This window comes from Prunus dulcis, chromosome 1 (assembly GCF_902201215.1).
Source record: "Prunus dulcis chromosome 1, ALMONDv2, whole genome shotgun sequence".
NCBI lineage: Eukaryota > Viridiplantae > Streptophyta > Magnoliopsida > Rosales > Rosaceae > Prunus > Prunus dulcis.
In genome coordinates this window covers 25,015,658-25,037,833 of record NC_047650.1, presented here as the reverse complement: position 1 = coordinate 25,037,833, position 22,176 = coordinate 25,015,658, and the positions used below count along the sequence as shown (strand labels likewise).

Here is a 22,176-nt window from a genome sequence, read left to right as displayed (position 1 = left end):
ATGGCTTCATTAGAAGGTATGCGATTGAAATGAACTTTAATCACATCCTTGATGTTGTAATTTGCAGTTTTAATTCAGGGGTAATAATAATTTTCTGAGAGGTATTTAATCTTAAGCTGGTTCTAATGTCTGGGACTGTTCTGAGTTTCTTATGTTTTCTTCTAACATTTGAATTTTCTGGGATTTTGTGTTTCATGTGTTCAAGGTATGACTTGCATTCTGGAATTCATGATTCAATTGGAAATCATGATGACACATCAACGTGTGTTGGATATTCTGATGAAACCTGTAAGCTACCAGTACTATTTTATTCTCATTGTTATTGGATTCTTATTTACCTTCTAAATATAGCCTTTAAACTTTACACAAGTGTTGGTTTCTGTTTTCAAATTTTCTGTAGATGCTAGGGAAAAAGTGAAGTTACTTTTTTGTTAGGTGATAGAATTAACAAGGATAATGAAAGTTTTGATAGTATTTGTATATAAATCTTCTGCATAAAATTTCATAAAGCTAGGGATTACCATAACTGCATTTCTAGTTTATTCTTTATAGTACCGAACATAATTGTTATCAAGTTTTCTCTTAAAATTGTTGTAGGCCAAGTAATCACTGCTGGTTTGGATAAGAAGATATTGTCATGGGACACACGTACGCCGAAGGGTATTGCGTGTGTAAGAAATATGGATTCAGAGGTGATGTCCATGTCACTCTCAGGCTTTGATATGATGGTAGCCGTTGGAGCATCAATATATGTATATGATTTGCGCAGGCTAGAAAAACCATTTCAATCAAAAGATTCGCATATGGGTGTTCAGATTGTATGTGTTAGTTCAATTCCGTATGCTAAAGGTACTATTACAATACTTCAAGTAGCAGTAGCTCATTAGAACATCCTACCAAATGTTTGCTTGAATTAAATTCTTTATATTGACTCTATGTCCACTTGTTGATTTAGCATTACAAATCACAACTTGTATTTTATACAAGTCTTTGAATTGTCTTTGCAGGGTTTGCAGTTGGCTCAGTAGATGGACGTGTAGCATTGGAGATTTCCAGCCCATCGAATTCAGATGACATCAGGTCAATTCTCAGAGTCTATGTTATTATTAGCATGCCCAAGCCTGCCATGATATGCAATATTTATTCTTTTGGGCTTGAGTCACACTCTGTCATGAATTTTCTCACAGATGCTCTAACGTTTGTCTCAGATATATGTTCCGGTGTCATCCAAAGTCAACTGACAGCAAATATCATCTGGTGTCGGTGAATGACATTGTATTCAATCCGATGTATGTGTAACTCTATCTGCTTTAACCAACTTCCATAATGAAAACTTACTTTTTATTTGATGTGTCTGATCTAGCATCTACGGTGCCTTTGTTACTGGTGACAATGAGGGTTATGTTACCGCATGGGATGCTACAAGCAAAAGGAGGCTGTTTCAGGTATTTTTCACTAAATTTGCGTGGATTTTGCTTATTCTCCTATCAAAGTGAATGTATTTTGCCTTAATTGCTTGACATAGTTGATTTAATTGTTGAAGTGTGCTCAGGCCTTACTATTTTCTATTTGCTTCTGTAACCTCCACATATTTTCAGTTGCCTAGAAACCCAAACAGTGTGGCATCCTTATCGTACAATCACAAGGGACAACTTCTGGCTGTCGCATCAAGCTACACATATCAAGAAGCTAATGAAATGTTAGTAAATTTTGCACTGTGATTCACTTTTTCTGTGTCCTTTATTACTGTCAGCGTTCTATATTTCTCATGTGTGATTCCATTTGTCAGAGAAGAGCCTCCTTTGGTATTCATACATGAAGTTGACAATGACAACATGAGATCTGTATCTGTTGGAAGTTCAAGTAGAAGATAATTGTACACAGTCAAATGAAGGTAAAGATCTACAGGTACTCAATAGGTTGGATGCTGATGTTTAATCTAGGATGAGCCAAACTCACTTCTGATATCTTGGACTATGGAATCAAAGCCTTTGGACTAACTAAATGTACTCAAAATTTGCCCAAATTTCAGGATCATGTGTAAAGTTATGATGCTCGTGGCGTCCTTGTATATTAAGTGTTGCCCTTCCTGAACATGAAGGGAATGCTATACCCACCGAAATTGGATGAATAGTCAGCTGCAAAATCTAGAATTTTAGGAACTGCACCTGTTGTAGAATGGTGTTAACTTTTGTAATGTTCTTCTAGACAGAAACTACTTTCATGGGTTTTGCTCTACTGGTTGTATGAAGCATGCTTGTTTATTTGTTTGTATTAATGTGAACCTTCCACATTAGCCTGCAAATCTGTGAAGCCATTTGACTCAAGTTCTTTTAATTAAATATACAAGCGATATTGGGGAGGAGGGCATTTGAGCATAGGACCTTGGATGTAGGGGTAACTGCTCTTAACCATTTAAGCTACAAATTCCTTGCTTATTTAGCTCGAGCTGCGCAAAATTACTTCCTGTAAAATGATTATGTTATTCATAAGTTCATTTATGTTGTGAATTCAATAAGAATTATGTTTATTGAAGTCAAGAAAGTACGAAATTTTTTTCTTCTTTTTTTTTTTCGTTTTGATAACTCAAAATGGAAGCAATGAAACTACACCATAAATGGGTTTATTTTTCAGTTTCACTACTGCATAGCCCATGATTAGGAGAGCCCAAAAGAAAAGAGCAACTAAAAAAAGAAAAAAAAAATCGAAAATAGAAGTTGTGCGGCATATTGCATAAAAAAATATCTGAATCTACAGTCTCTTTATGGATGAGCAGCCCACGTGCCCATTTACCATTCGAGCGTCAACATAACGCTAACTAACGATATTCTAATCAGATCCGTCCGTGAAGAGTCAAGCAATCCAACGGTGGACAGCGACCCTCACCCCCTTTCCATAACCCGAAGAATATAATAAAATTGCTTGATCCAGAAACCCTAGAGTGCTCTTTCCTCTCTTCCAATTTCCTTAATAATCCACCCTTCCTATAATATAAATACCCACTTTCCCAAATCCCTCTCTTCCGCTTCTCGTCTCTCCCTTGATCCTCTCTTCACTCCTTCTCTGTCTCTCTCAGCGCTCAGAACTAGCCATGTCGGACGAGGAGCACCACTTCGAATCCAAGGCTGACGCCGGAGCTTCCAAGACCTATCCTCAGCAAGCTGGCACCATCCGCAAGAACGGTTACATTGTCATCAAGGGCAGGCCCTGCAAGGTTCGATCTCTTCGTTTTCTCGCCGATTCTCTTCCGATCTGAATGCCGTTTAGGACTTTGCTTATAGATCTTCTCCTACTTTTATTCGATCACTGTTTCGTTCTGTAGAGTGTTCTTTCTATTGGTAGTTATGATATGGTATAATTGGGCACGATCAAGCTGGTTGTTCTTCTAGTCAATCTGTGGAAAAGATTCATCGAGATCGGATTTGATTTTTGTTAGGATTTTTTTTTGTTTTCGATTTTCTTTTTCCCGACAGATTAGGTAGTGTTTAGCTGATCGATCGCATATGAAATTCTGTAATTTTGATGTAGTTAATGTGAGGTCCTTCCACACTTTATGATTCAGATTTACCGTTCTAATAATAACCATCTGCATGTGACTGAAATTAATTGTGAGTTTTGTAAGCTGAAAAAAATTAATTATGGGTTCGTGATGTGTATGCTTCGATCTGAAGACCTTCAACCTCTTTATGTATACATGTACATATCAATTCACTGCTCTATCTGAATAATATGTTAACTTTCTGCTAATTTTTTCGTAGCTGTCTGTGGCCTTGCTGAGAATTTATTTGTGAATTGCTTATTATATGCAGTTCCTCCTCGTTGTCATACTTGCGAATTTGTAAACATAGATGCGCACCTAACTAGGGGAGTGTTTGTTGGTTTGCTTTCTTTTTTCTCTTTTTTGTAACAGGTTGTGGAGGTTTCCACTTCCAAGACTGGAAAACACGGACATGCCAAGTGTCACTTTGTTGGTATTGATATCTTCACCGCCAAGAAGCTTGAGGATATTGTTCCCTCGTCCCACAATTGTGATGTACGAACCTCTTTAGTATTTTGTCTAATCATTCAAGAATATCTTCTTCTTTTTTGGGTATATCAATGTCTTTATGTTTGTGTCATAGGTTCCCCATGTCAACCGTACTGACTACCAGCTGATTGATATCTCTGAGGATGGATTTGTAAGTTCACACTTTCCATAGTTCTTATAAATAAAAATGCTTTCTAGTTATTGCATACTCATGCTATGTTATAAGGGTTTAACCTGACTTCATCATTTTTCTGCTGCTTGCTAAAGGTGAGTCTGCTGACTGAGAATGGTAACACCAAGGATGACCTGAGGCTTCCAACCGATGACAGTCTGCTTACGCAGGTTAGTGATTTTGTAATATGGACTATGTGCTGTATGAGTTATTTATGTAGTGGTTGATTGAATTTCTCATGTAGTGTGAACATAATAATTTATCTGCATGTGGTCATTATTATGTTCACACATTTTTGGGTAAGTAGAGCACCATGTTCTATTAAAAAAAACTCTCCCTTTCTTTTATAAGCTTCCTTTCTGATTCTGTTTCCTGTTGTTTATTGTCTTAATTGGTATTGTATTTCCTGGGATGTGATGCAGATCAAGGATGGCTTTGGTGAGGGGAAGGATCTGGTTGTTTCTGTCATGTCTGCTATGGGAGAGGAGCAGATTTGTGCTCTCAAGGACATTGGTCCAAAATAGTCACGCTATGGTTCTTCTGGAGCACTTTTAGTTTTCAAATTGAAACTGGGACGGTTAATAGTATGTTTGGAGGTCACCATTCAGGAGCTTTTCTTGATTAGAGGTGGCCTTGGCTTATAAGTGGATGTTGCCATTAATTAGCTTGTCATTATCAATATTTTTGTTCTGTTTACTGTCTGAAGAACCATGCCCAATTTCATGGTATTGGTGAGTTATATTGGAGACTGTATAGTACCTTTACTTGTTTTAGACTTGCAATTTCATGGTTTGGTTTTTGCCCGCACTGGATCATTTCTTTCTGGATTTCGCATCACCTTGTGCTATTGGTTTCGCATGAATTGTTACTTGAATATTTCGGCTCTTTATAATAAACCAGTGTATCAACTTCGAAGTCGAATATGTTCGTGCTCTCTTGCTTGCCTTCGGTAACGTTAAAGGTTTTTTCTGTCGTTTGCTATCCAATTTCCCCAAAATCAAAACTGGAAAATTCGACTATGGTCATTGTGTTTCTGTACTTTGTTATGAGTCGGGCCGTTCTTTGATCGTATACGGCACAACCCCGAGTGCGGTGTTCAACTCTCTGATTGGGATACTTGTCCAATTGTTTGAGAGTCGGCTAAATGACTAAGGAGCCATAGTTGTTAACCATATGTTAATAACAACAATAATGCGTTTTCTATCCGTACATATTTTCTCGCATAAAAAATGAGTTTCACGGCCGTTGTAGAACATGATAAGTTTATTCTAATGTCTAACAATCAGCCTTCTGATCTTGTGTTGTGACAATTCATCCTGTTTGTTTACGTCTTCTCCAGATGCCCTTATTGGTCTTTTCCAAATGCTGCCTTTCAAAACCTCTGTGAGGAGAAAAACTTCCATATTCCCATTTCGTTGCTCCCCCTCTCCATATCTCTGCCTCCTCTGTTAGATCGATTGTAATTCATTTATTGGAAAACCGGATCGCAGTTCCAAGCCAGTCTTCAGGAAGGTTGCCTTTCAATTCTCCACTAAAGGCCTTAAATGCATGGCTCGTAGCTGCCTGTACCCAGCTAAATATCTCAGGTTACACGTAGTAGGAGTGGAAGGGGTGGAAATTGAGGGAAGGATTAAATATTTACCTTTACAATATATACATCAATTCCGAGTTTCGCAATCGCTGCAGCTTCAGATATCTTGGTCAGCATTCCACCGGTTGTATCATGGGCTGCTACACTTGTTTCAACTGTCGACATGACAACCACCATCAATATGTACACCATTTAGACAAACACTGCTACAAAGGACCCCTTCAGTTATTGTGATGTTAAAACTGCAGCAATCTTGCTCACCTTGCTTGTTCTTGTTCTGAAATGTTGGCTTCTCGATCGACCAGCTCCCATCTTTAGCCACAGCTGCAGTTGAAACTTTGGATGAGCCATCGCAATTTGACAAATCAACACAAAATTTCATTCATGCACAAATCCATTCCTTACCAATTTCTCTCAAGAGTACTGCATTTGGATCTGATGGTGGACGATCATAAACTCCCAAAACATCAGTCTTAAGACCTCATTAATATGAAAACAAACATTTATCCACTCGTATCAGATGATAATTTACTACTTACTAGAACAGTTCGAGATAAAGTTTCACCAGAAAAAGATTCTTTTAGGTTGATTTAACTCCCAAGACATCTATATCAACTATCAAGTTATGGATTGTATTCAGATGTCAATTCCCAAAAAATAAATGCATGAAAATTTTCCATTCAGACATGGTGGATACGAGAAAAACAACGTATTCAGGCTTCAAGTGGGCTGCAAGATGACTGATGATGGCATCTCCACTCAAGATGGTACAGTCCTGATTAGTAGAATCCATTAACAAGGTATCAGTACAAGTTCATTAAAGCAATAAGCTAGTGCATTTCTGTAAGAGAGACCAAACCAGTAAGTCATCGAGCACGGCATCTCCATGCAAAACCTGGGAAACATGTAACAATCAAGATTAGTAACAAGCAAACATGAGAGAAGAAAAGTAGAAACCAACATTAAGCATACATCAAACATAACACAAAACATATCCAATCAAACTATTTGTATTCTTAATGCCAACCAGGCAATATTTCTGTTTAAAAAAAAGTTCAAAAAAGAAAGTTCAAAACAGGAAAATAGAAATGACAGGATGAATGGTAGTAATACTGAGCCTTGAAATTATCATTGTCAATTAAAGAATACAAACTTACAGGTACTAAACCAGATTCAATAGCCTTAGCCACTGCAGATAAATCAGCTGAAGCTATCTGCAGAAACAGGAAACTTAAGTTAGAAAAAGAAAATTAGTTACTCGCCCAAATAATTAATAAAAAGGAAATGGACCGTTAAATAACTTCAGGACCAAAGCTTAAGTGTAATCAAGCTACTGACATTTCTTTCACGGGTTGACCATCCACATGAAAATGGAGACATTCCTATGGAAGGAATACCCTCTGAAAGGAAAGCACAACAAAACTCATGAGAGTGAAAGTATGGTCCAGTTAAGCAGATAAATAGCAACCATGAAATCAGGATTGGGAAATGACAGTTTCATGCAGCTTTGAGAGCCACACAAAATAGATAAAACAATGTTTGTAGCATTCCTGAGCAAGCTGCGTACAAATACTGATCAGCCAACTTAACTAAAGAATCGATTAAATAACTAATTTTCTTCAACATTTAGCTCATAGTATCTGATACATAAGAGACATTGTTAGCCTAAAACTGAGAAAATCAGTATAAACCCTAAACCCTTGCACGGAATATAAGATGTGAAAAAGGTATATAGATAGAGATAGAATGAAAATTTTCTCTGAAGTTGGATTGAAATAGGTAGATCAGTACCCCTAGCTAGCGCTCTAACAATTTCAAGATTGAGCTTTGTAACCTGAAATAATTGAAGTAAACATGATACACATGGAAATAATCTGCAAGAGACGAAAGTGAACTTAAAGAAAAATTTATAGTTGTGATAAAGACTCAATGAACATAAAAGAATTCAACAAGGCGGCATATCTTACAGAGATGCGTGTGGCAACAAAACCAGCCTTCACAAGGGGTTGGTACAGTCCACCTTTATGGACCCCAGATTTACTAGCTTGAAAATGCCCAAAAGAACCTGAAGCCACCATTGTAGACACAAATATCTTTAGAACTGGTTGAAAAGACTACATAGAAGATTGAGTTCTGCAGAGATGCAATGTACTTATACTGATGTTTCCATTGTGGTACAAATTGTAGGAAACAAATGGCCAAGATTTACCATTTATCCGTACAATATTTTTCACAGTTCAATCTAACCAAGTTCCCATTCATGAATTAAGACAAGCATCTAACCTGCTCCATGAACAACTATAAAAGGGCTGGAATCCACAACTGGCTGATCTTCAAAATCACTTAGGGTAGATGAAATTTCTGATTCTCCAGGTTGCTTGCTCCAATCCATCCCAAGAACCTCCCCAGAATTCAACCCCGTGGTCATTGATTGCCTCAGCTGCGAGGAAACTGTCTTCAGATTTTCTTCATTTATGGTCTCTAATTCATTCTTGCAAGTAATTGCTGCACCTCCTACACTATATAAAAATCTTATTGTAACAACCTATAGAAACTATATGAACAAATCCTTTGCAACACCTCTTGTGTAACTTTCATATTCTTAAAGTAAAATATATGTCACATATATTACTATGATGAACAAAACAACCATTCATCCATATTAGCTTCTTTAGTGACAAGTGACATAACATAAGATTCGCCCAAATTCAAAACGAAATGTGTTTCCTCAATTTATATTGATTCCATTAAAAGTTCCATTATTGAAGCAGTAAATAAACACAAGATGGGATTAAAATTTATCAGCTGCCCATTAATCAAGTATCCCAAATTGACTTTTATAGACCTTCTTTATTTGGGCAATTAGTTTTCTGGGTCAGAAGAAGAAAAAAAAACTATAAATGAGGGTCTATAAAGGCTTCACAAACTGATTAAGTTCTAGTGTTGTGGCGATTAAATTCTACCAAAGGGAACAAAATAAGATTAAATAAAAATAAGGGGGGTAAAGAACCAGACCGAGTTTGACAATGCAACGAACTGGTTTCGTGAGACTGATAGAAGCGCTTTGGTGCTGCTGCTTTGTGTTGCTCACCTCCATTTTGCAATGTCTGGGTTATTGATCTAAAGCTCTGGGCTTTTCTTTTCTCTGTGAAGTTTAAGGTGCAGCAGATTCGCACGCGGTCAATGGAGTCAGAGCTCAAAACAAAGTTCCTCCGAGGTTATTTTCTTGGGACATTTTGGAAAATGACAAAAGAGAGAGATATTTTTAAAAGAAATTTAAATGGACAAAAATGTCCTTACTTATTTTTGGATTATCTAAAGAATTCTTTACATTTGCATGTTTTTGGTTTGAAAGTTGATGGATTTTTCTATCTTCTTCGGAAAAGTTTTGGTTTTTTCCTAAAGTGAGTTTTTTTGTGGACAACTTATTTCCCAATTAGCTAAAAAAAGTTCTCAACTTTAATTGATAATTGTAAGGCCGCATTACAGTTTTAGACCTGTATTAAGTTGATGGGTCAAATGCCAACATGGTCTAGTCGCCTTGACTTGCAGAATTGTGATCTCCTGTTTGAATCCAAATGACCTTTTTTTTTTTTTTTTTTTTTTTTTGTTACATTGAAAGTTGAAGCCCAAGGAAAACCAAAAAATAAAAAATAAAAAATAAAAAAACTACAATGGGACAAGCCTAGCAGTGGTAATCCTAACAAAATCATTTGCCAAGAGGCTTATAATAGAAGGAGAGGAAGATCAACAACATGATAACCCAAATTGAAATTTTGACCCATATGAGCCATATGGTCAGTAACATTGTTTTGTTCTCTATAAATATGAGAAATGGAACTGTAACACCCCGACCCTAATTTAATTATCCATCCAGAAATTCCAATTTTGCCATCGGGAGTAGGTGTAATTTGGTTACTTTATAATTCAAAAGGATTTTGGGGAAATGACTGGTACTATTTCGTAGATCGTGCTGAGATAAGTCCGTAGACACGTAGTGGGCTCAAATCGGAGTTGTAACGAAGAAATTACGATCAAAATAGACACAGTGGCAAAATCGTAAATTTTTCAAAAAAGGTTTGATAAAAATCAGAAAATTCAGCTGATTGGCTCTTTGAGCTGCCGCTGCCACCACAATGCATCATTGGCCACAAGGCCGGTACAGTTGGAACCGCCACCTCCCTCTCTCTCCATCATGCCTTTCCCTTGTCGTTGGAACTGCCGGCATTCACTGGAAAACACGAAAATCCGGCCGGTTTTCATGAGATATTTCACGAAGCTCGTTCGGACGTTTTCAGCAACCAAATCTTGCAATCCAAGTATGCTTTTCCATCCTCTCAATGTGATCTAGCTGCTAGTTGGGTTATTTAGGATCAATTTCTGCGTTTTGGTCGTCAAACAAGTGATAGAAGTTTTGGCCGGTTTCGGCCCTCGATTCCGACCACTTCTAGCCACTCTTTGGGGTAGGTCCAAGAACAAAAGTTGCTCCACTCAATGTCCTGATCATGTAGGTATAAGTCTTGACAGACGATTTGGAGATTTTCCGATTGCCGAAATCACTTTGGACACCCACACACTGCCGACGCTTGTGGCTGCGCGTGGGTACTGTTTTGTTGTCCTTCTTGGTCCCAAAATAATCCTCATGTCGTCCCGAGCATGAAGGTATGCTTGGATTTGAATTTGGTTATCGTTTGACCGTCAATCAGATATCACATATTATGCGTTATCCGAGTTCGCATGTTCGGACTATTGGATCGACTTCAATTTCATATTTGTTGATCTAGGCATCCCTAGGATCGTGTAGGATTTCGCGGATCGTGAATCGGAGCCCCGGATGTTCGGATTCGGTAACTTAAAATTTGCGTTAAACGATAACCGTCTGATCGTGCGATCGTGACCTATCCGACCGTTCGATTCATACCAAACTTGTAGGACATGTATTCTAAACCTTGTGAAATCCATAGGAACTTCCGGATCGAAAATCGGAGGTCGTTGGCCTTATGGGCCCGGTTGACCCAATTTGAAAAATTTGATCGCTCGGTTGACCAATCGTCTTCCGAGGCTATCCCATCATCCGAAACACATAGTTGGAATTCAGGAATGTCTCGTTCCTCGTGCACTTACTTGAAACCCGAAAAACTAGGATTTTAGTTTAAAGTTCCCATTTGAAGCGTTTTATATTAATCTCGTACTCATATTCTGAAATATGTACTCCGGCTACTCACACACAGTAGGCGGGATCCTCTCAGGGTCAAGCAGCATGGGACTACTTGTGAGTGAACTTTGTTTTCAAATAATAAACATTGTTTTATGATGGAAAAATTATGCATATTTTGATTTAATGGTTTATTGAATATATTATATATTCAATTGTGAAATTTAATATTTTCGTAAAATATTGCATTATATTCGGGTTTTGGCATATTTGAGTATCTTGAGTTTATATATGTGAATTTTGAGAATTTCTATATTATGATTGATTATGTGTGGGGTACGTGGGATGTTAGTTTGAGATTGTGAAAAGAGAGTGGATTATAGTTATGTCAGTTTGAAGTGCTATAAGCACTACCCTATGTACCTCTCCGAATTTGGAACTTTGGATTTGGAATGTTGAGATACTTGGATATGTTGGAACCATGGCACCTTTGACGAGGTGTTTCGTAGAATTTTAGCGGGGTTAGTCTGCACGTGTAGGACTTGTCACAGGCGTACAAGTATTAAGGATTCTGCTGTATGTGCTGGTGAGCTTAGTCCCAGTTGGATGGCTCGTTCCCTAGCTACATGGTCAATTGAGGATTCTTCCATGTGAACTAGTCAAATAATCCCCCGGTTGGATTGTTTCCCCGGTACAAACTAGGTGCTGTTATACCTATATATTTATTTATATATTTGTATATATTACACATTTTATACATATATATATATAACTATTCATTCATTATTATCTATCGGTGAGGATACTTTCTTGCTCGCTATTCCAACGGGCATGCGTCTCGAGAGAATGGTTCGAGTATATTGAAATGGCTTGATTGGGTTGAAAAACAAAGTACCTTTATGGGATTTCGGACTTCATTATGGTTTTGATTCAACTATTTATACATATATGGCTATTTCGGTTTTGAATGCATATGATTTCAGCATCATTTTCTAAACGGTGGGGTTATACTATGTTGGTTTCAATTGTGAACTAAACTTGTTTTCATCCACTCACACTTTTATGTTTTGCGCCCCCCAGCCAGTAGTTGACTGAACTGAGCAGCAGAGCCGAGTTACGAGCTTCCGAACCCCGAACTTTCGTAGGACTCTTTTATTCGTTTCTCTCCTGTTGAACTTCATTTTCATTTCTAAGCTAAATTCTCTAGATATTCTCTATTATTGCCCGTACTAGGGTTTGATTTGTGAGGCTGGAGGCCATCTATGTACACTATTTGAATCTTTCTATTGCATGCTACCAGTTGGAGTTATAAATTGTGTTTTTAACAGGTTGAGAAATTTGTTACAAGTCCATTTTTCAAGGAAGGCTCTACCGAATTTTCGGCAGAAAGTCTCTTGTCTCTAGTAAGTGGGCCTGGTATCGGTATGATGCCGGAAATACCACTAGATTCATCCCGGGTTGAGAGGAATTCGGGGCGGATCCTATTAGGAACAGTCTCGGTCAGTGGCGGATTTAGGATCGAAAGTCATATAGGCAAAATTTACATACTAAATGCAACGATACGAGTGAATTTCATTAATAGACATAAAATAAAATAAAAACACCTAGTCATATTAATAAACATAAAAAGATACACCTAGTCATGGAGACATAATGAGCGTTATCCTCAAATGCATTTCTATACATAAATAAAAGTATAACAAAAAATAAAAAAATAAAAACCACAAGTAAATGCAATGAGAATGAGAAAAATACTTCTTGTTGATAATGAGAATGAGAAGATGTGGTTGCCCACCCAAAATAAGAAAATATGTTATAACATATGTAAGGGTTTTTTTGTTGAAAAAATTTGGGCTGGACGACACCCAACCTGCCCTATGCACAGAAATGCCCCTGGTTCTAGTTCCGCAATAGCAAGTCTTTGCAACCATAAATGAGGCTAGAGAGAAGGTGACTAGGGCATCTTTATGTGTGTATGAGAAACCCTATTTACCTTTATAGTTTAAACTATCGCGTGTATTATAAAAAAAAAAAAAAAAGGATGGATCAAATTGATGCCATTTGACCAAAAACCAATAGCGCCAATATCCTGTAATCTCACAACTATATTAATCATTTGCGCAAAAACAATGAGAGAGGTGTTTGCCATTTAATAATAATTTCACAAGAATGTGCTTCTCACATCTAAACCAAAAAAAAAAACCCAATAATGGATCTTCCATTTATCAAGAATTAGAGTACAAAGTGCATCTTAACATTTAATTAGTGTTGGTCGTAAATTTAGTTATAGTTAGTCAATTATATGTTAGTTGGGTGCCACATAACTTGTTTTAGTAAATATTATGAGTGTTGTTAAACGAACTCTAAAATTAATCGGTTACATCTTACTATCAAACTATTTATTGAATTACTAATTTATCCTAATATAAAATGATCAAAAAGGATATATTGAATTATGAAATAAGTGTAATTTTAATAAATAGACATTTACTCCACACATTCAACCCTAATCAAAAGTAGCAATTTTTTGCTATTACTTTTATTTTCACTACTAATTTACTATGAACTGCGAATGTGTTCTTCTATGATCAGACCTTTTGTTTTGATTTTTTATTTCTTGGGTAATGATCATTTTCAGTATGTTAGAGCTTAAAGCTATTAAATTAGTTGTTGCTTTATCTGAATGTGGTTGGTCCAAATTTTGAGGCAGAGGCTATGGCTTTCTATGTGTATCTTGCTGAACAGTGAGAAAGTAAGAGTCAGCTTAGAATTGGAAAATTTATGCATCTCTGATAATTTACTGAAAGAGACCATTTTGACTGAAGTGAATTAGATTATTTCTCTATGTGAATTACATTCTTGCATCACATATAAGTTAGATATAACAGAATGACTGTTGGTTTTCTTCCATTGATCCGTGTAGAAGAGGGTTGGATTACCCCCAAGGTCTGATTTTGTGTTGTAGAAAACTATGATGATTATGTTTTGCTTGTGGCCATGGAGTCGTTTTATAACGATGTTGAGTATATTAATGGAGAAAAAATTTCGTTTAATGTGTTCCTCGTGTTGTGGAATTTGCAAATCTGGAAACCACTTGGTCCGACTTTTTCTGAATAAATTATTTTTGTAAAATATTAGAATATTGGACATTTATGGAGGAATGATGACTCTGATATATTGTATTAGAGTATATTAGGAGTATTTTGGTAATTAAATAAGGTTTATTTAGTCAATTTTAGGATTCGTTTAACAACATTCAATATTAAGTGTCCGTTTGGCATTGCTTATTTAGGGTAATAAGTGATTTTTTAAAAATTTTTAGAAGTCCAACCCGTTTGGTAAACTGTGAGAAAATCACTTATTATTAAAAATTGCTGTGAGAGAAAGCTATAAAGGAAAGCAGCTAATGAGGTGCTTTCATTTTCTGATTATTCAGGAATCAGTTTCGAAGAGGCGCTGGGTTTAATGATTATATGGCAATCATTTTCTGATTATGCATAAAATCAATACCAACAATATTTTTAACAAAAATTTTACCAAACGCCAAACTGCTTTATCTCACAGCTGATTTCTCTCACAGCAAATCTGACAGTGATTATTTTCACAGCACAGCAATGCCAAACTGGCCTTTACTCATGTTTGGGATTATGTTGGAACTGAATGACTTTTTAATATTTTTTGCTGCAGGTGTAAACCTTTCTATTTGTTTCTAATAAAATTTTCCAGCAACTTTGACCAAAAAAGAAAAGAAATATTTAGTGTACTTAATGAATTTTCGGTAATTAAATACGCACAATTAAATAGGTATAGTTTTTCCGATCAAATTTAGGTTAGGATTAAAAGTAAGGCCAAAAATCACTTTTGGTCCATATAGTTTGGCACTTCAACCACTTTTGACATTGTAGTTTCAATTCCGTCAATTTTGTCATTGTAGTTTCATAATTGTAGCAATTTAAGGACCATTCTAATTTCCATAAAATTATTCTAACTTTTGTTATCTATTTAGGGTATTTTGGTCCAAACCTGCATCCCCTCCCCCAACACGTCAATAGTCACAAGCAGTCCCCACCCAACCCTAGCCAACCACCACACCCTATAACTAAACGCCAACACAGCCTCCCAAGGCTGCCCCAACCCCAAAAAATGCACAAGGCATAAGCTAGCAAGTCGAGAGCTATGTTCCAATAGTTGCCCAAAGACCGACTAATGTCTCCAAGCAATAAGTACAAGATCGAGTTGGGAGAGAGAGGGCAAATTGAGGAGAGATTGGAAGTGGGACTTTTGGTGGAGGCTGTGGAGACCAGTTGCCCCTCTGATTTTAGCCCAATTATGTTTTGGGCTCCTTAGGTTTTTGTTCAATTGTTGATTGTGTTCTTGTTGTTTTATTTATTTATTTTAACATTCACTACTTTTCTTGCACAAATTGTTAAATACAGATATATCTACGAGTCCATGATATCATGGGGTTGGGGCGGCCTTGGGAGGCTGTGGTGGCAGTTAGTCACAGGGGTGTGGTGGCTACTTGGGGTTGGGTGATACTGTTCTTGAGTATTGGCTTGTTGGGGAGAAGATGCAAGTTTGGACCAAAATACCCTTGAATAGATAACAAAAGTTAAAAATATTTTGACTGAAATTAGGATTGTCCTTAAATTGCTATAAATATGAAACTACGGCAAAATTAGCGGAATTGAAACTACAAGATCCAAAGTGATTGAAATGTCAAACTATAGGAACCAAAAGTCTTTTCGTCTAAAAGTAAAACCAGTGGGTTTTAAAGTAATAAATAGGTGAAAAGGACCCTTCTGGGAATTGGGATGTGATTGTGATTGTATATGTTCATAATGAACACGTTGAGTTACTTATAGTACACAGAGGAGGTAGGTGGTTCTTCCTTCATCTGGACAACAATTCCTGGCAGAATATGTGCGGCCACGATCTCATCCTGTTGTAGCAGCATATCAATATATATATATAGAAATATAAGAACGCACGTTGTCTGCAGATGATGAATAATATATAACAAATATCACTCGCAGATTTATTAATTTTATCCACTATTTTTAATGCGTTGGATTTTTTTGTGAGCTTTGGGCCTTTGGATTTTCTGATAAACAAAACAATACGGACAGCAGGCAAGGTTAGCTACAAGCCCAGGGCTTACAGCTGGACATGAGAACACCGACAATTTAGTTTTCTAAACTCAACTTGTAACATGTTACATGTACGTATCTATGTATGTATCTATATATGCATCTGCATGTAGCTTGTTCAGTTTGTGCAGTTTGTGCAGTTTGCGATGGCGACTGTTGCAGCACACAGACAACAATGACAGACAGCGCTCCACTAGCCCAGTCCCCTCCCACGATTTTAATTTTTAGTACCAACCAATAGTCTATGCAATTCATCCACTCTCCTTTTTACTGTTACCATTATAAGTCAATCGCAGTACGTGCTCTCATGTTACTTAATAATATGAGTTGTTTATGTGGAAAGAGGCAAAAATTTCACACCCACATGAAAGGTGTGTGTTAAGGCTCTCCACCTATTACCAGTTAAATTAGCATTCTAATAGATTGTATGCTTCAATCCCAAATAGCATTTCCACAAGTGTAGTGATTTTGAATAATTATTCTTGAGTTCGAGTTCTAACATCCGTAACATTTTCACTTTCCAGCCTTATACCACCAAATTTTATCAATTAATAACATTATTAATAGCATACAAAATTAAGATATTGTTAACCAATATTTTAAAAGTCCACCACCTCACATGAGAGAGAGGGTTCCATAGCTGATAGGACCATAATCCGGATGTCCAGTAAACTACTTCTCAGGCAAATCACTGCGTTTTCAATTTTATTTATTTATTATTATTATTACTAATCTGCTCTCAAAACTTTTACATTTGGAAGGTTTGGAAGTTTTGAACATCATTGATTGATACCCTACACAAAAGAAATGCAATCCCGTAGTTTACGGAAAGTCTTCGGGGCATTGTCGTCATTTCGCATCCAAGACGGAGCACGGAGGGAGTGGTAGTTACCGCCACCTACACCAAACAACAAATCCATAAATAAAAAAGACAAAAACAGAAAATAAAAGGGAAAATCAGAGGGAGCTTTTTCGTATCTGCGGCGTGGACTTTTTGCTGAATTTCAGATCCACAGAGCCAAAAATAACCGCATCGACACTCAGACAGACAAAGCAAACAAAACTACACAGAAAGAGAAAAAAGGCAGAGAGAAAGAGTTAGTTGAAAGTTCTGGCCTTTGGCTTGTCGATCAAATGGCTCAGAACCAAGAGCAGCCACCGGGCCCACCGCCGTCCACTTCATCGTCACCCTTGAAATCAGCTGATCCTCCTCCTCCTCCTCCGCCGCGCCCTACGATCACCCTCCCTCCGCGCACCTCTTTCGAGACGCTCTTCAACTCCGGCGGCGCCAATAGTGGGCCGGGTTTCGGCCTCGGCTTCAGCCCAGGGCCCATGACGCTCGTCTCCAGCTTCTTGTCCGACGGCGAAGACTGCAAGTCCTTCTCTCAGCTGCTCGCAGGAGCCATGTCTCCGGTGGCCAGGCCGCCTGGCTTCCCTCAGCTCGAAGACCGAAGCTCCGCCGACGGCGACGACAACTCCGAGTTCCGGTTCAAGCAGAACAGACCGTCGCCGATGTTTTCGGTCCCGTCTCCGGGCTTGCTCGACTCGCCGGGGCTCTTCTCGCCTGGTCAGGTACTCAACTCATTTACCGTTACCTCTTGTTGCTAGGCTGCTAGCTTATTTGAGAGTTGGGGATTTTTGAAAAGTTTCGTTTTTTTTTTTCGGTTTAGATTTTTCCGAGTACAATGTCTTGTCTTTAGTTGCTGCCTGGACTCTGGAAAAAATGGTAACTTTATTTGTTTATAAAGAACTGACGAGAAAAGAAAGTAGCAAATTTTCGGTAGATTGAGTCCGTTTTAAATGGCGGCAAGTAGTTGTAATTAAGGTACAGATTAAAGATTCTAAATTTAATAACTTTTTTTTCTTCTCTTTTTTTTCTTTTCTGCCGGGGAAGTGGGGAATCTGGCAATGGTTCTGGGTTCTTAGAATTGATTCACTGTTTTTTTAGGAAAATTGGATAAAGCTACTTCAAACCAATCTGCTTAGGGCTTTGTTGTTGCTTTGATACGCTACTTGGAATCGGTTTCTTATGGTTGTGATTTTTGCATCATGTAGGGACCCTTTGGAATGACACACCAGCAGGCCCTAGCACAGGTCACAGCTCAGGCTGCACAATCCTCTTCCTATTTCCATATCCCAACTGAATACTCATCTTCTTTATCGACAGCGCCCGCCACATCTTCGACACAGCTTCCAGCCTTTACTTCCGATTCAACAGCACCCCAGGAGATGCCATCTGGAGCAGCTGACTCTGGGGTGGCTATAAAAGAATCATCTGACATCTCCCATTCTGATCAGAGATCCCAACCGTCTTCGTTTGCTGTTGATAAGCCTAATGATGATGGATACAATTGGCGGAAATATGGGCAGAAGCAGGTGAAGGGCAGTGAGTTTCCTCGAAGTTATTACAAATGCACGCATTCAAATTGTCCTGTTAAGAAGAAGGTCGAGCGCTCAATTGATGGACAAATAACTGAGATTATTTACAAGGGTGAGCACAACCATGAACGTCCTCAGTCCAAGCGTGCAAAGGATTCTGGAAATCCGATTGGAAACATTCAGGCGAATCCTGACTTAGCTTCCCAAGTTCATGGTGGGCATTTGAACAAATCTAAGAAGGGTCAGGAATCTAGCCAAGCAACACATGATCATTTATCTGGGACTAGTGACAGTGAGGAAGTAGGAGATGCTGAAACCAGAGTAGATGAAAAAGATGAAGATCAACCTGACCCAAAGAGACGGTAGATATTTTATGTAGATATGGATATGCATACTTGTGGTCTAGTTAATGTTCCCTGTTTGTCTTGTATCCTTAGCACCATTCCGTTTATTTTTCCAGAAATACAGAGGTTAGGGCAGAGCCAGCTTCTTCACATCGGACTGTGACAGAGCCTAGAATCATAGTGCAGACAACCAGTGAAGTCGATCTTTTAGACGATGGCTATAGGTGGCGCAAGTATGGGCAGAAAGTCGTCAAAGGCAACCCTTATCCGCGGTAATACTGCTTATCCTAATTTCTAAGCTTAGTCATATTTACTGTTAGAATATAATGGACTTTTTCAAGGAGGTTTGGTGCTGATCTTTAGTTTGATTTTGAGAACGGAACTAGATTTTCTTATGTGACTACAAAACTATCGCTTTATGTTCTTCACATGGCATAAAATGTTTAAAAATCCATTACCATATCAATACATGTCATTAACAGTTTACAAATCTAATAGCATATAGATTTAAATCCTGGAAAATGAATTTTGAGAGCTGAAAACCTTCTAGTTTTCATTGCCTATTCTCTTGTTTTGGTCTTGATGTTAAGATTGTGTCAATTTTATGTTGCCTAACATTTTCAATAAAAGGAGTATATCCTTTGGTGCATGGTTGGTTAAAAAAGTTCCTCATCTGTCATGCTGCATTCTGCAGGAGCTATTACAAATGCACGTTCCCTGCCTGCAATGTCCGTAAGCATGTAGAGAGAGCCTCGACAGATCCTAAAGCTGTCATAACAACGTATGAGGGAAAACATAATCATGATGTACCAGCTTCTAAAACTGGCAGCCACTACACAGCCAACAACAATGCCTTAAATCTAAGAGCAGTCAATGCAGGAACAGAGAAGATTAACAAGATGGATCTTAGAAACAATGACCAACAGCCTATAGCACGTTTACGCTTAAAAGAAGAACAACTAACATGATTTCTGTGTGAGTTTCAACAGGAAAACAAGCAAGAGTCGGAGAACTTGAAATTTCCACGAAGCAGGCAAAAGTTGTATGTGATCTTTGTCTGAATCTGTTTTTCACTCCAGACCGTAGTTTTGACCAAGGCCCAATTACGCAATTGCTAATGTACAAAGGAGAAAGGAAGAAGTCAGGTCAAATTTTTGTTGTATGTAAACTAATTAACAAGCATACTGTATTAAAATTTTACAACTTCTGTGCATTCTTTTGTATATGGAAAGAGTGATGTTGTTTTATATGATTATTTGCATAGGTGTTTGAACTGAAAATCCCCGAAATTATTACGACTTTCGGCTTTGCCTATTTCTTTTTGTTCTTGATTTAGAGTCTTTCTTTGTAGAAAAGTATTTAATAGGTAGTTTGAGCGCAAAGTTATGTGATTAGAATCCTCTATTACAAGTTTTTATGATTGCTGCTGCATCAATGGCGTGTTAATTCTCATCACCACAACCCACAACTTGACCCGTTTATGAAACATGATCATTGATCTCTTCTTTTATCAAAACCTAAATAAGCAACCTGCAATCTCACATATAACTTTTAAGTCCTCATTTTTGTTTATAAGATTTGTTACCAATTTATGATGGTGTGGGTTACAGATCTCATGTTTACACCATTGAATTGAATAGGTCGCAGTGACCTAATGTTTACAAAACATGCCTTTTGTTTGGTGTTTTGGCCAGAAAATTACAGGCTTTTAAATGCAAACCTCCAGGATCCAGGTGCCTGTCCAAATCAGTCATCCATAGTTACAAGCGTAGGTATTTGACCATGGTTCACAAATTCCATCTTATTCAAGCGCAGGCAGCACAAGACTTGCTCTGGCAATTCCTCTTGTTTTTGTGCCTGCCAAAACCAGCAAAGAAAACCCCAAGTCAGTGTAAAAGTAAAAACTGGTAGCTCAAAAAAAAAAGAAAAAAGGGTTTCATATTGAATGTACCTGGATTGTTAATCCCAAATCAAGAATGTACCTGGATTGTTAATCCCAAATCAAGCACGCCGTTGGTCAAACGCTCTCTGAATGATTCAAGTCCTTTCCTGGATATGTAGCTGAACCTATGGATATCTAGGTCAATCTCAAAGTAATTAGGTCCCTGTCAAATAGATTGCAGAGGTCCAGTTAGTTGAAAGCACTGGTTTAGTTTATATGAGAACAAGAAATATATGTTCTTTTTCTATTGTTTTCTTTTTACCCTGTAGAAATTGTGTTGAGGGCGGGAAAGCACAGGCTTATCATTATAAGCAGATAGAAGCTTCCTTTCTGCAGAACTCAACTGGAGGTCATCTGGATTGACCAATCCAGCCATGATTTTTAGCCTTTCCCTGAAAGGAACCACGGAATCCTTTGCAAACCCTTTTACTTTTTCTGTTTCGTCCTCAACAAATTTCTGTAACAGAAAACAAAACATAAAGAAAGTCATACTCTGTGCACCCTGATCAGAGATATGGAAATTGGCAAATTGATGAAGAAGTACCCTGATGCTGTCTTGAAACTGAGCAGATATCTCTTTGTCAAAATTTTCATTCACTTTAAAATACAATACAAGACTCATGCCTTCCCCGTCGCAATCACCAAGGAACATTGTGGTAGGATAAGTAGGCAACTGCAACAACAACACCAGAATCAATTCACAAGAAGTTTTCTATATACAGCAACGAATGCAATGTAATTGCACCTCAGTTTTACAACTACAACACTATCAAAACTGTGCCTACAGCAAACTATTTTGGGGTAAAGAGGGAGAGAGAACCTGTATATTAACAATCAGGAGGGAAGGAACTTTGTCATGTGGTTTTACAGAAGGAAGCTCAAGATGCTGAGCAATATGATCTCTCTTTCGGGGGCAGATAAACAAATCAACACCAATTGGTACGTATGAGCTGTAGTTTGGAGCAGGGTACTTCTGTTTATCTCTGCATAATAAATTTTTCATGTTTTTTTACCATCAAAATCAATGATCAAGAAAAAAACAAAATAAGGAACAGGCAAACAACTAGCATACTTGAAATAATTCTCGCCACGGAGCTTAAATACTGAAGGTGGAACTGCAGACCAGGATCCAGGACTTGGCTTCTCATCGGTTGAACAAGGAATGCGAAGTCCTGCTCTTGGGCGAAATAAGTATTTATGATCAGACGCACCTGTTCATACACTTGTTACACTTAGTATTGCAGCAGTGTGTGTGTATGCTTAAACTCATATTTAAGCAATGTTAGTGGATAATAAAATGCAGCATCACATTGCTATCTCATAATCACAAAACCCATATACATTCTGCAGAAACTTAGATTAGGTACTCACCGGTCTTTTCACTTTCGTCGATGGATTTCCTCTTATAAGAAAGCA

At 37.8% G+C, this 22,176-nt stretch overlaps 5 protein-coding genes across 8 annotated transcripts; 3 read left to right on the top strand and 2 right to left on the bottom strand.

Moving 5' to 3' along the window:
• Positions 1 to 5: 5 nt before the first annotated feature.
• LOC117617141 (mitotic checkpoint protein BUB3.3-like) lies at positions 6 to 2,264 on the top strand (the record flags this gene model as incomplete). The annotated part of the gene is made up of 9 exons (XM_034346413.1): positions 6 to 16; positions 206 to 288; positions 598 to 849; positions 1,008 to 1,080; positions 1,209 to 1,289; positions 1,364 to 1,445; positions 1,599 to 1,699; positions 1,790 to 1,894; positions 2,033 to 2,264. Coding segments are annotated over 8 exons (768 nt in total), but the record flags the coding sequence as incomplete, so codon positions are not given.
• A 616-nt stretch (positions 2,265 to 2,880) lies between these two features.
• Positions 2,881 to 5,006, top strand: LOC117614985 (eukaryotic translation initiation factor 5A-2). The gene is made up of 5 exons (XM_034343945.1): positions 2,881 to 3,214; positions 3,911 to 4,033; positions 4,122 to 4,178; positions 4,295 to 4,369; positions 4,622 to 5,006. Exons 1-5 carry the CDS (start codon positions 3,092 to 3,094, stop codon positions 4,721 to 4,723), a joined length of 480 nt encoding a protein of 159 aa, XP_034199836.1. The 5' UTR covers positions 2,881 to 3,091; the 3' UTR covers positions 4,724 to 5,006.
• A 338-nt stretch (positions 5,007 to 5,344) lies between these two features.
• On the bottom strand, positions 5,345 to 9,018 carry LOC117619058 (isopentenyl phosphate kinase-like). 4 transcript variants are annotated; one of them, XM_034348998.1, is made up of 12 exons: positions 8,806 to 9,018; positions 8,074 to 8,304; positions 7,758 to 7,855; positions 7,582 to 7,624; positions 7,129 to 7,190; positions 6,948 to 7,004; positions 6,650 to 6,685; positions 6,488 to 6,565; positions 6,196 to 6,262; positions 6,052 to 6,114; positions 5,842 to 5,945; positions 5,345 to 5,772 (listed from the first exon to the last, which is right to left on the bottom strand). In XM_034348998.1, exons 1-12 carry the CDS (start codon positions 8,885 to 8,887, stop codon positions 5,740 to 5,742), a joined length of 954 nt encoding a protein of 317 aa, XP_034204889.1. In that variant the 5' UTR covers positions 8,888 to 9,018; the 3' UTR covers positions 5,345 to 5,739. The 4 variants fall into 4 exon arrangements, with proteins under 4 accessions (XP_034204889.1, XP_034204808.1, XP_034205044.1 ...); XM_034348917.1 differs by having other exon boundaries at positions 5,345 to 5,762; XM_034349153.1 differs by having other exon boundaries at positions 5,345 to 5,762; positions 8,074 to 8,230; positions 8,806 to 8,908.
• Positions 9,019 to 17,000: 7,982 nt separating this feature from the next.
• Positions 17,001 to 20,071, top strand: LOC117616260 (probable WRKY transcription factor 3). Its single transcript, XM_034345511.1, has 4 exons — positions 17,001 to 17,667; positions 18,151 to 18,836; positions 18,935 to 19,090; positions 19,513 to 20,071. Exons 1-4 carry the CDS (start codon positions 17,230 to 17,232, stop codon positions 19,784 to 19,786), a joined length of 1,554 nt encoding a protein of 517 aa, XP_034201402.1. The 5' UTR covers positions 17,001 to 17,229; the 3' UTR covers positions 19,787 to 20,071.
• Positions 20,072 to 20,361: 290 nt separating this feature from the next.
• Positions 20,362 to 22,174, bottom strand: LOC117617133 (the record flags this gene model as incomplete). The annotated part of the gene is made up of 7 exons (XM_034346403.1): positions 20,362 to 20,675; positions 20,801 to 20,923; positions 21,023 to 21,217; positions 21,305 to 21,433; positions 21,581 to 21,743; positions 21,833 to 21,971; positions 22,132 to 22,174. Coding segments are annotated over 7 exons (903 nt in total), but the record flags the coding sequence as incomplete, so codon positions are not given.
• Between the last annotated feature and the right edge of the window lie 2 nt (positions 22,175 to 22,176).

Excerpts from the sequence above, each read along its gene's own strand:
- LOC117619058 (XM_034348917.1), bottom strand. The coding sequence starts at position 8,887 with ATGGAGGTGAGCAACACAAAGCAGCAGCACCAAAGCGCTTCTATCAGT. Across the intron at positions 7,625-7,757 it reads TTGTTGCCACACGCATCTCT|GTTACAAAGCTCAATCTTGA; the intron begins GTAAGATATGCC and ends CAATTATTTCAG. Across the intron at positions 5,946-6,051 it reads TCAGAACAAGAACAAGCAAG|TTGAAACAAGTGTAGCAGCC; the intron begins GTGAGCAAGATT and ends TCATGTCGACAG.
- LOC117614985 (XM_034343945.1), top strand. The coding sequence starts at position 3,092 with ATGTCGGACGAGGAGCACCACTTCGAATCCAAGGCTGACGCCGGAGCT. Across the intron at positions 3,215-3,910 it reads TCAAGGGCAGGCCCTGCAAG|GTTGTGGAGGTTTCCACTTC; the intron begins GTTCGATCTCTT and ends TTTTTGTAACAG. Across the intron at positions 4,034-4,121 it reads CCTCGTCCCACAATTGTGAT|GTTCCCCATGTCAACCGTAC; the intron begins GTACGAACCTCT and ends TTTGTGTCATAG.
- LOC117616260 (XM_034345511.1), top strand. The coding sequence starts at position 17,230 with ATGGCTCAGAACCAAGAGCAGCCACCGGGCCCACCGCCGTCCACTTCA. Across the intron at positions 17,668-18,150 it reads GGCTCTTCTCGCCTGGTCAG|GGACCCTTTGGAATGACACA; the intron begins GTACTCAACTCA and ends TGCATCATGTAG. Across the intron at positions 19,091-19,512 it reads AAAGGCAACCCTTATCCGCG|GAGCTATTACAAATGCACGT; the intron begins GTAATACTGCTT and ends TGCATTCTGCAG.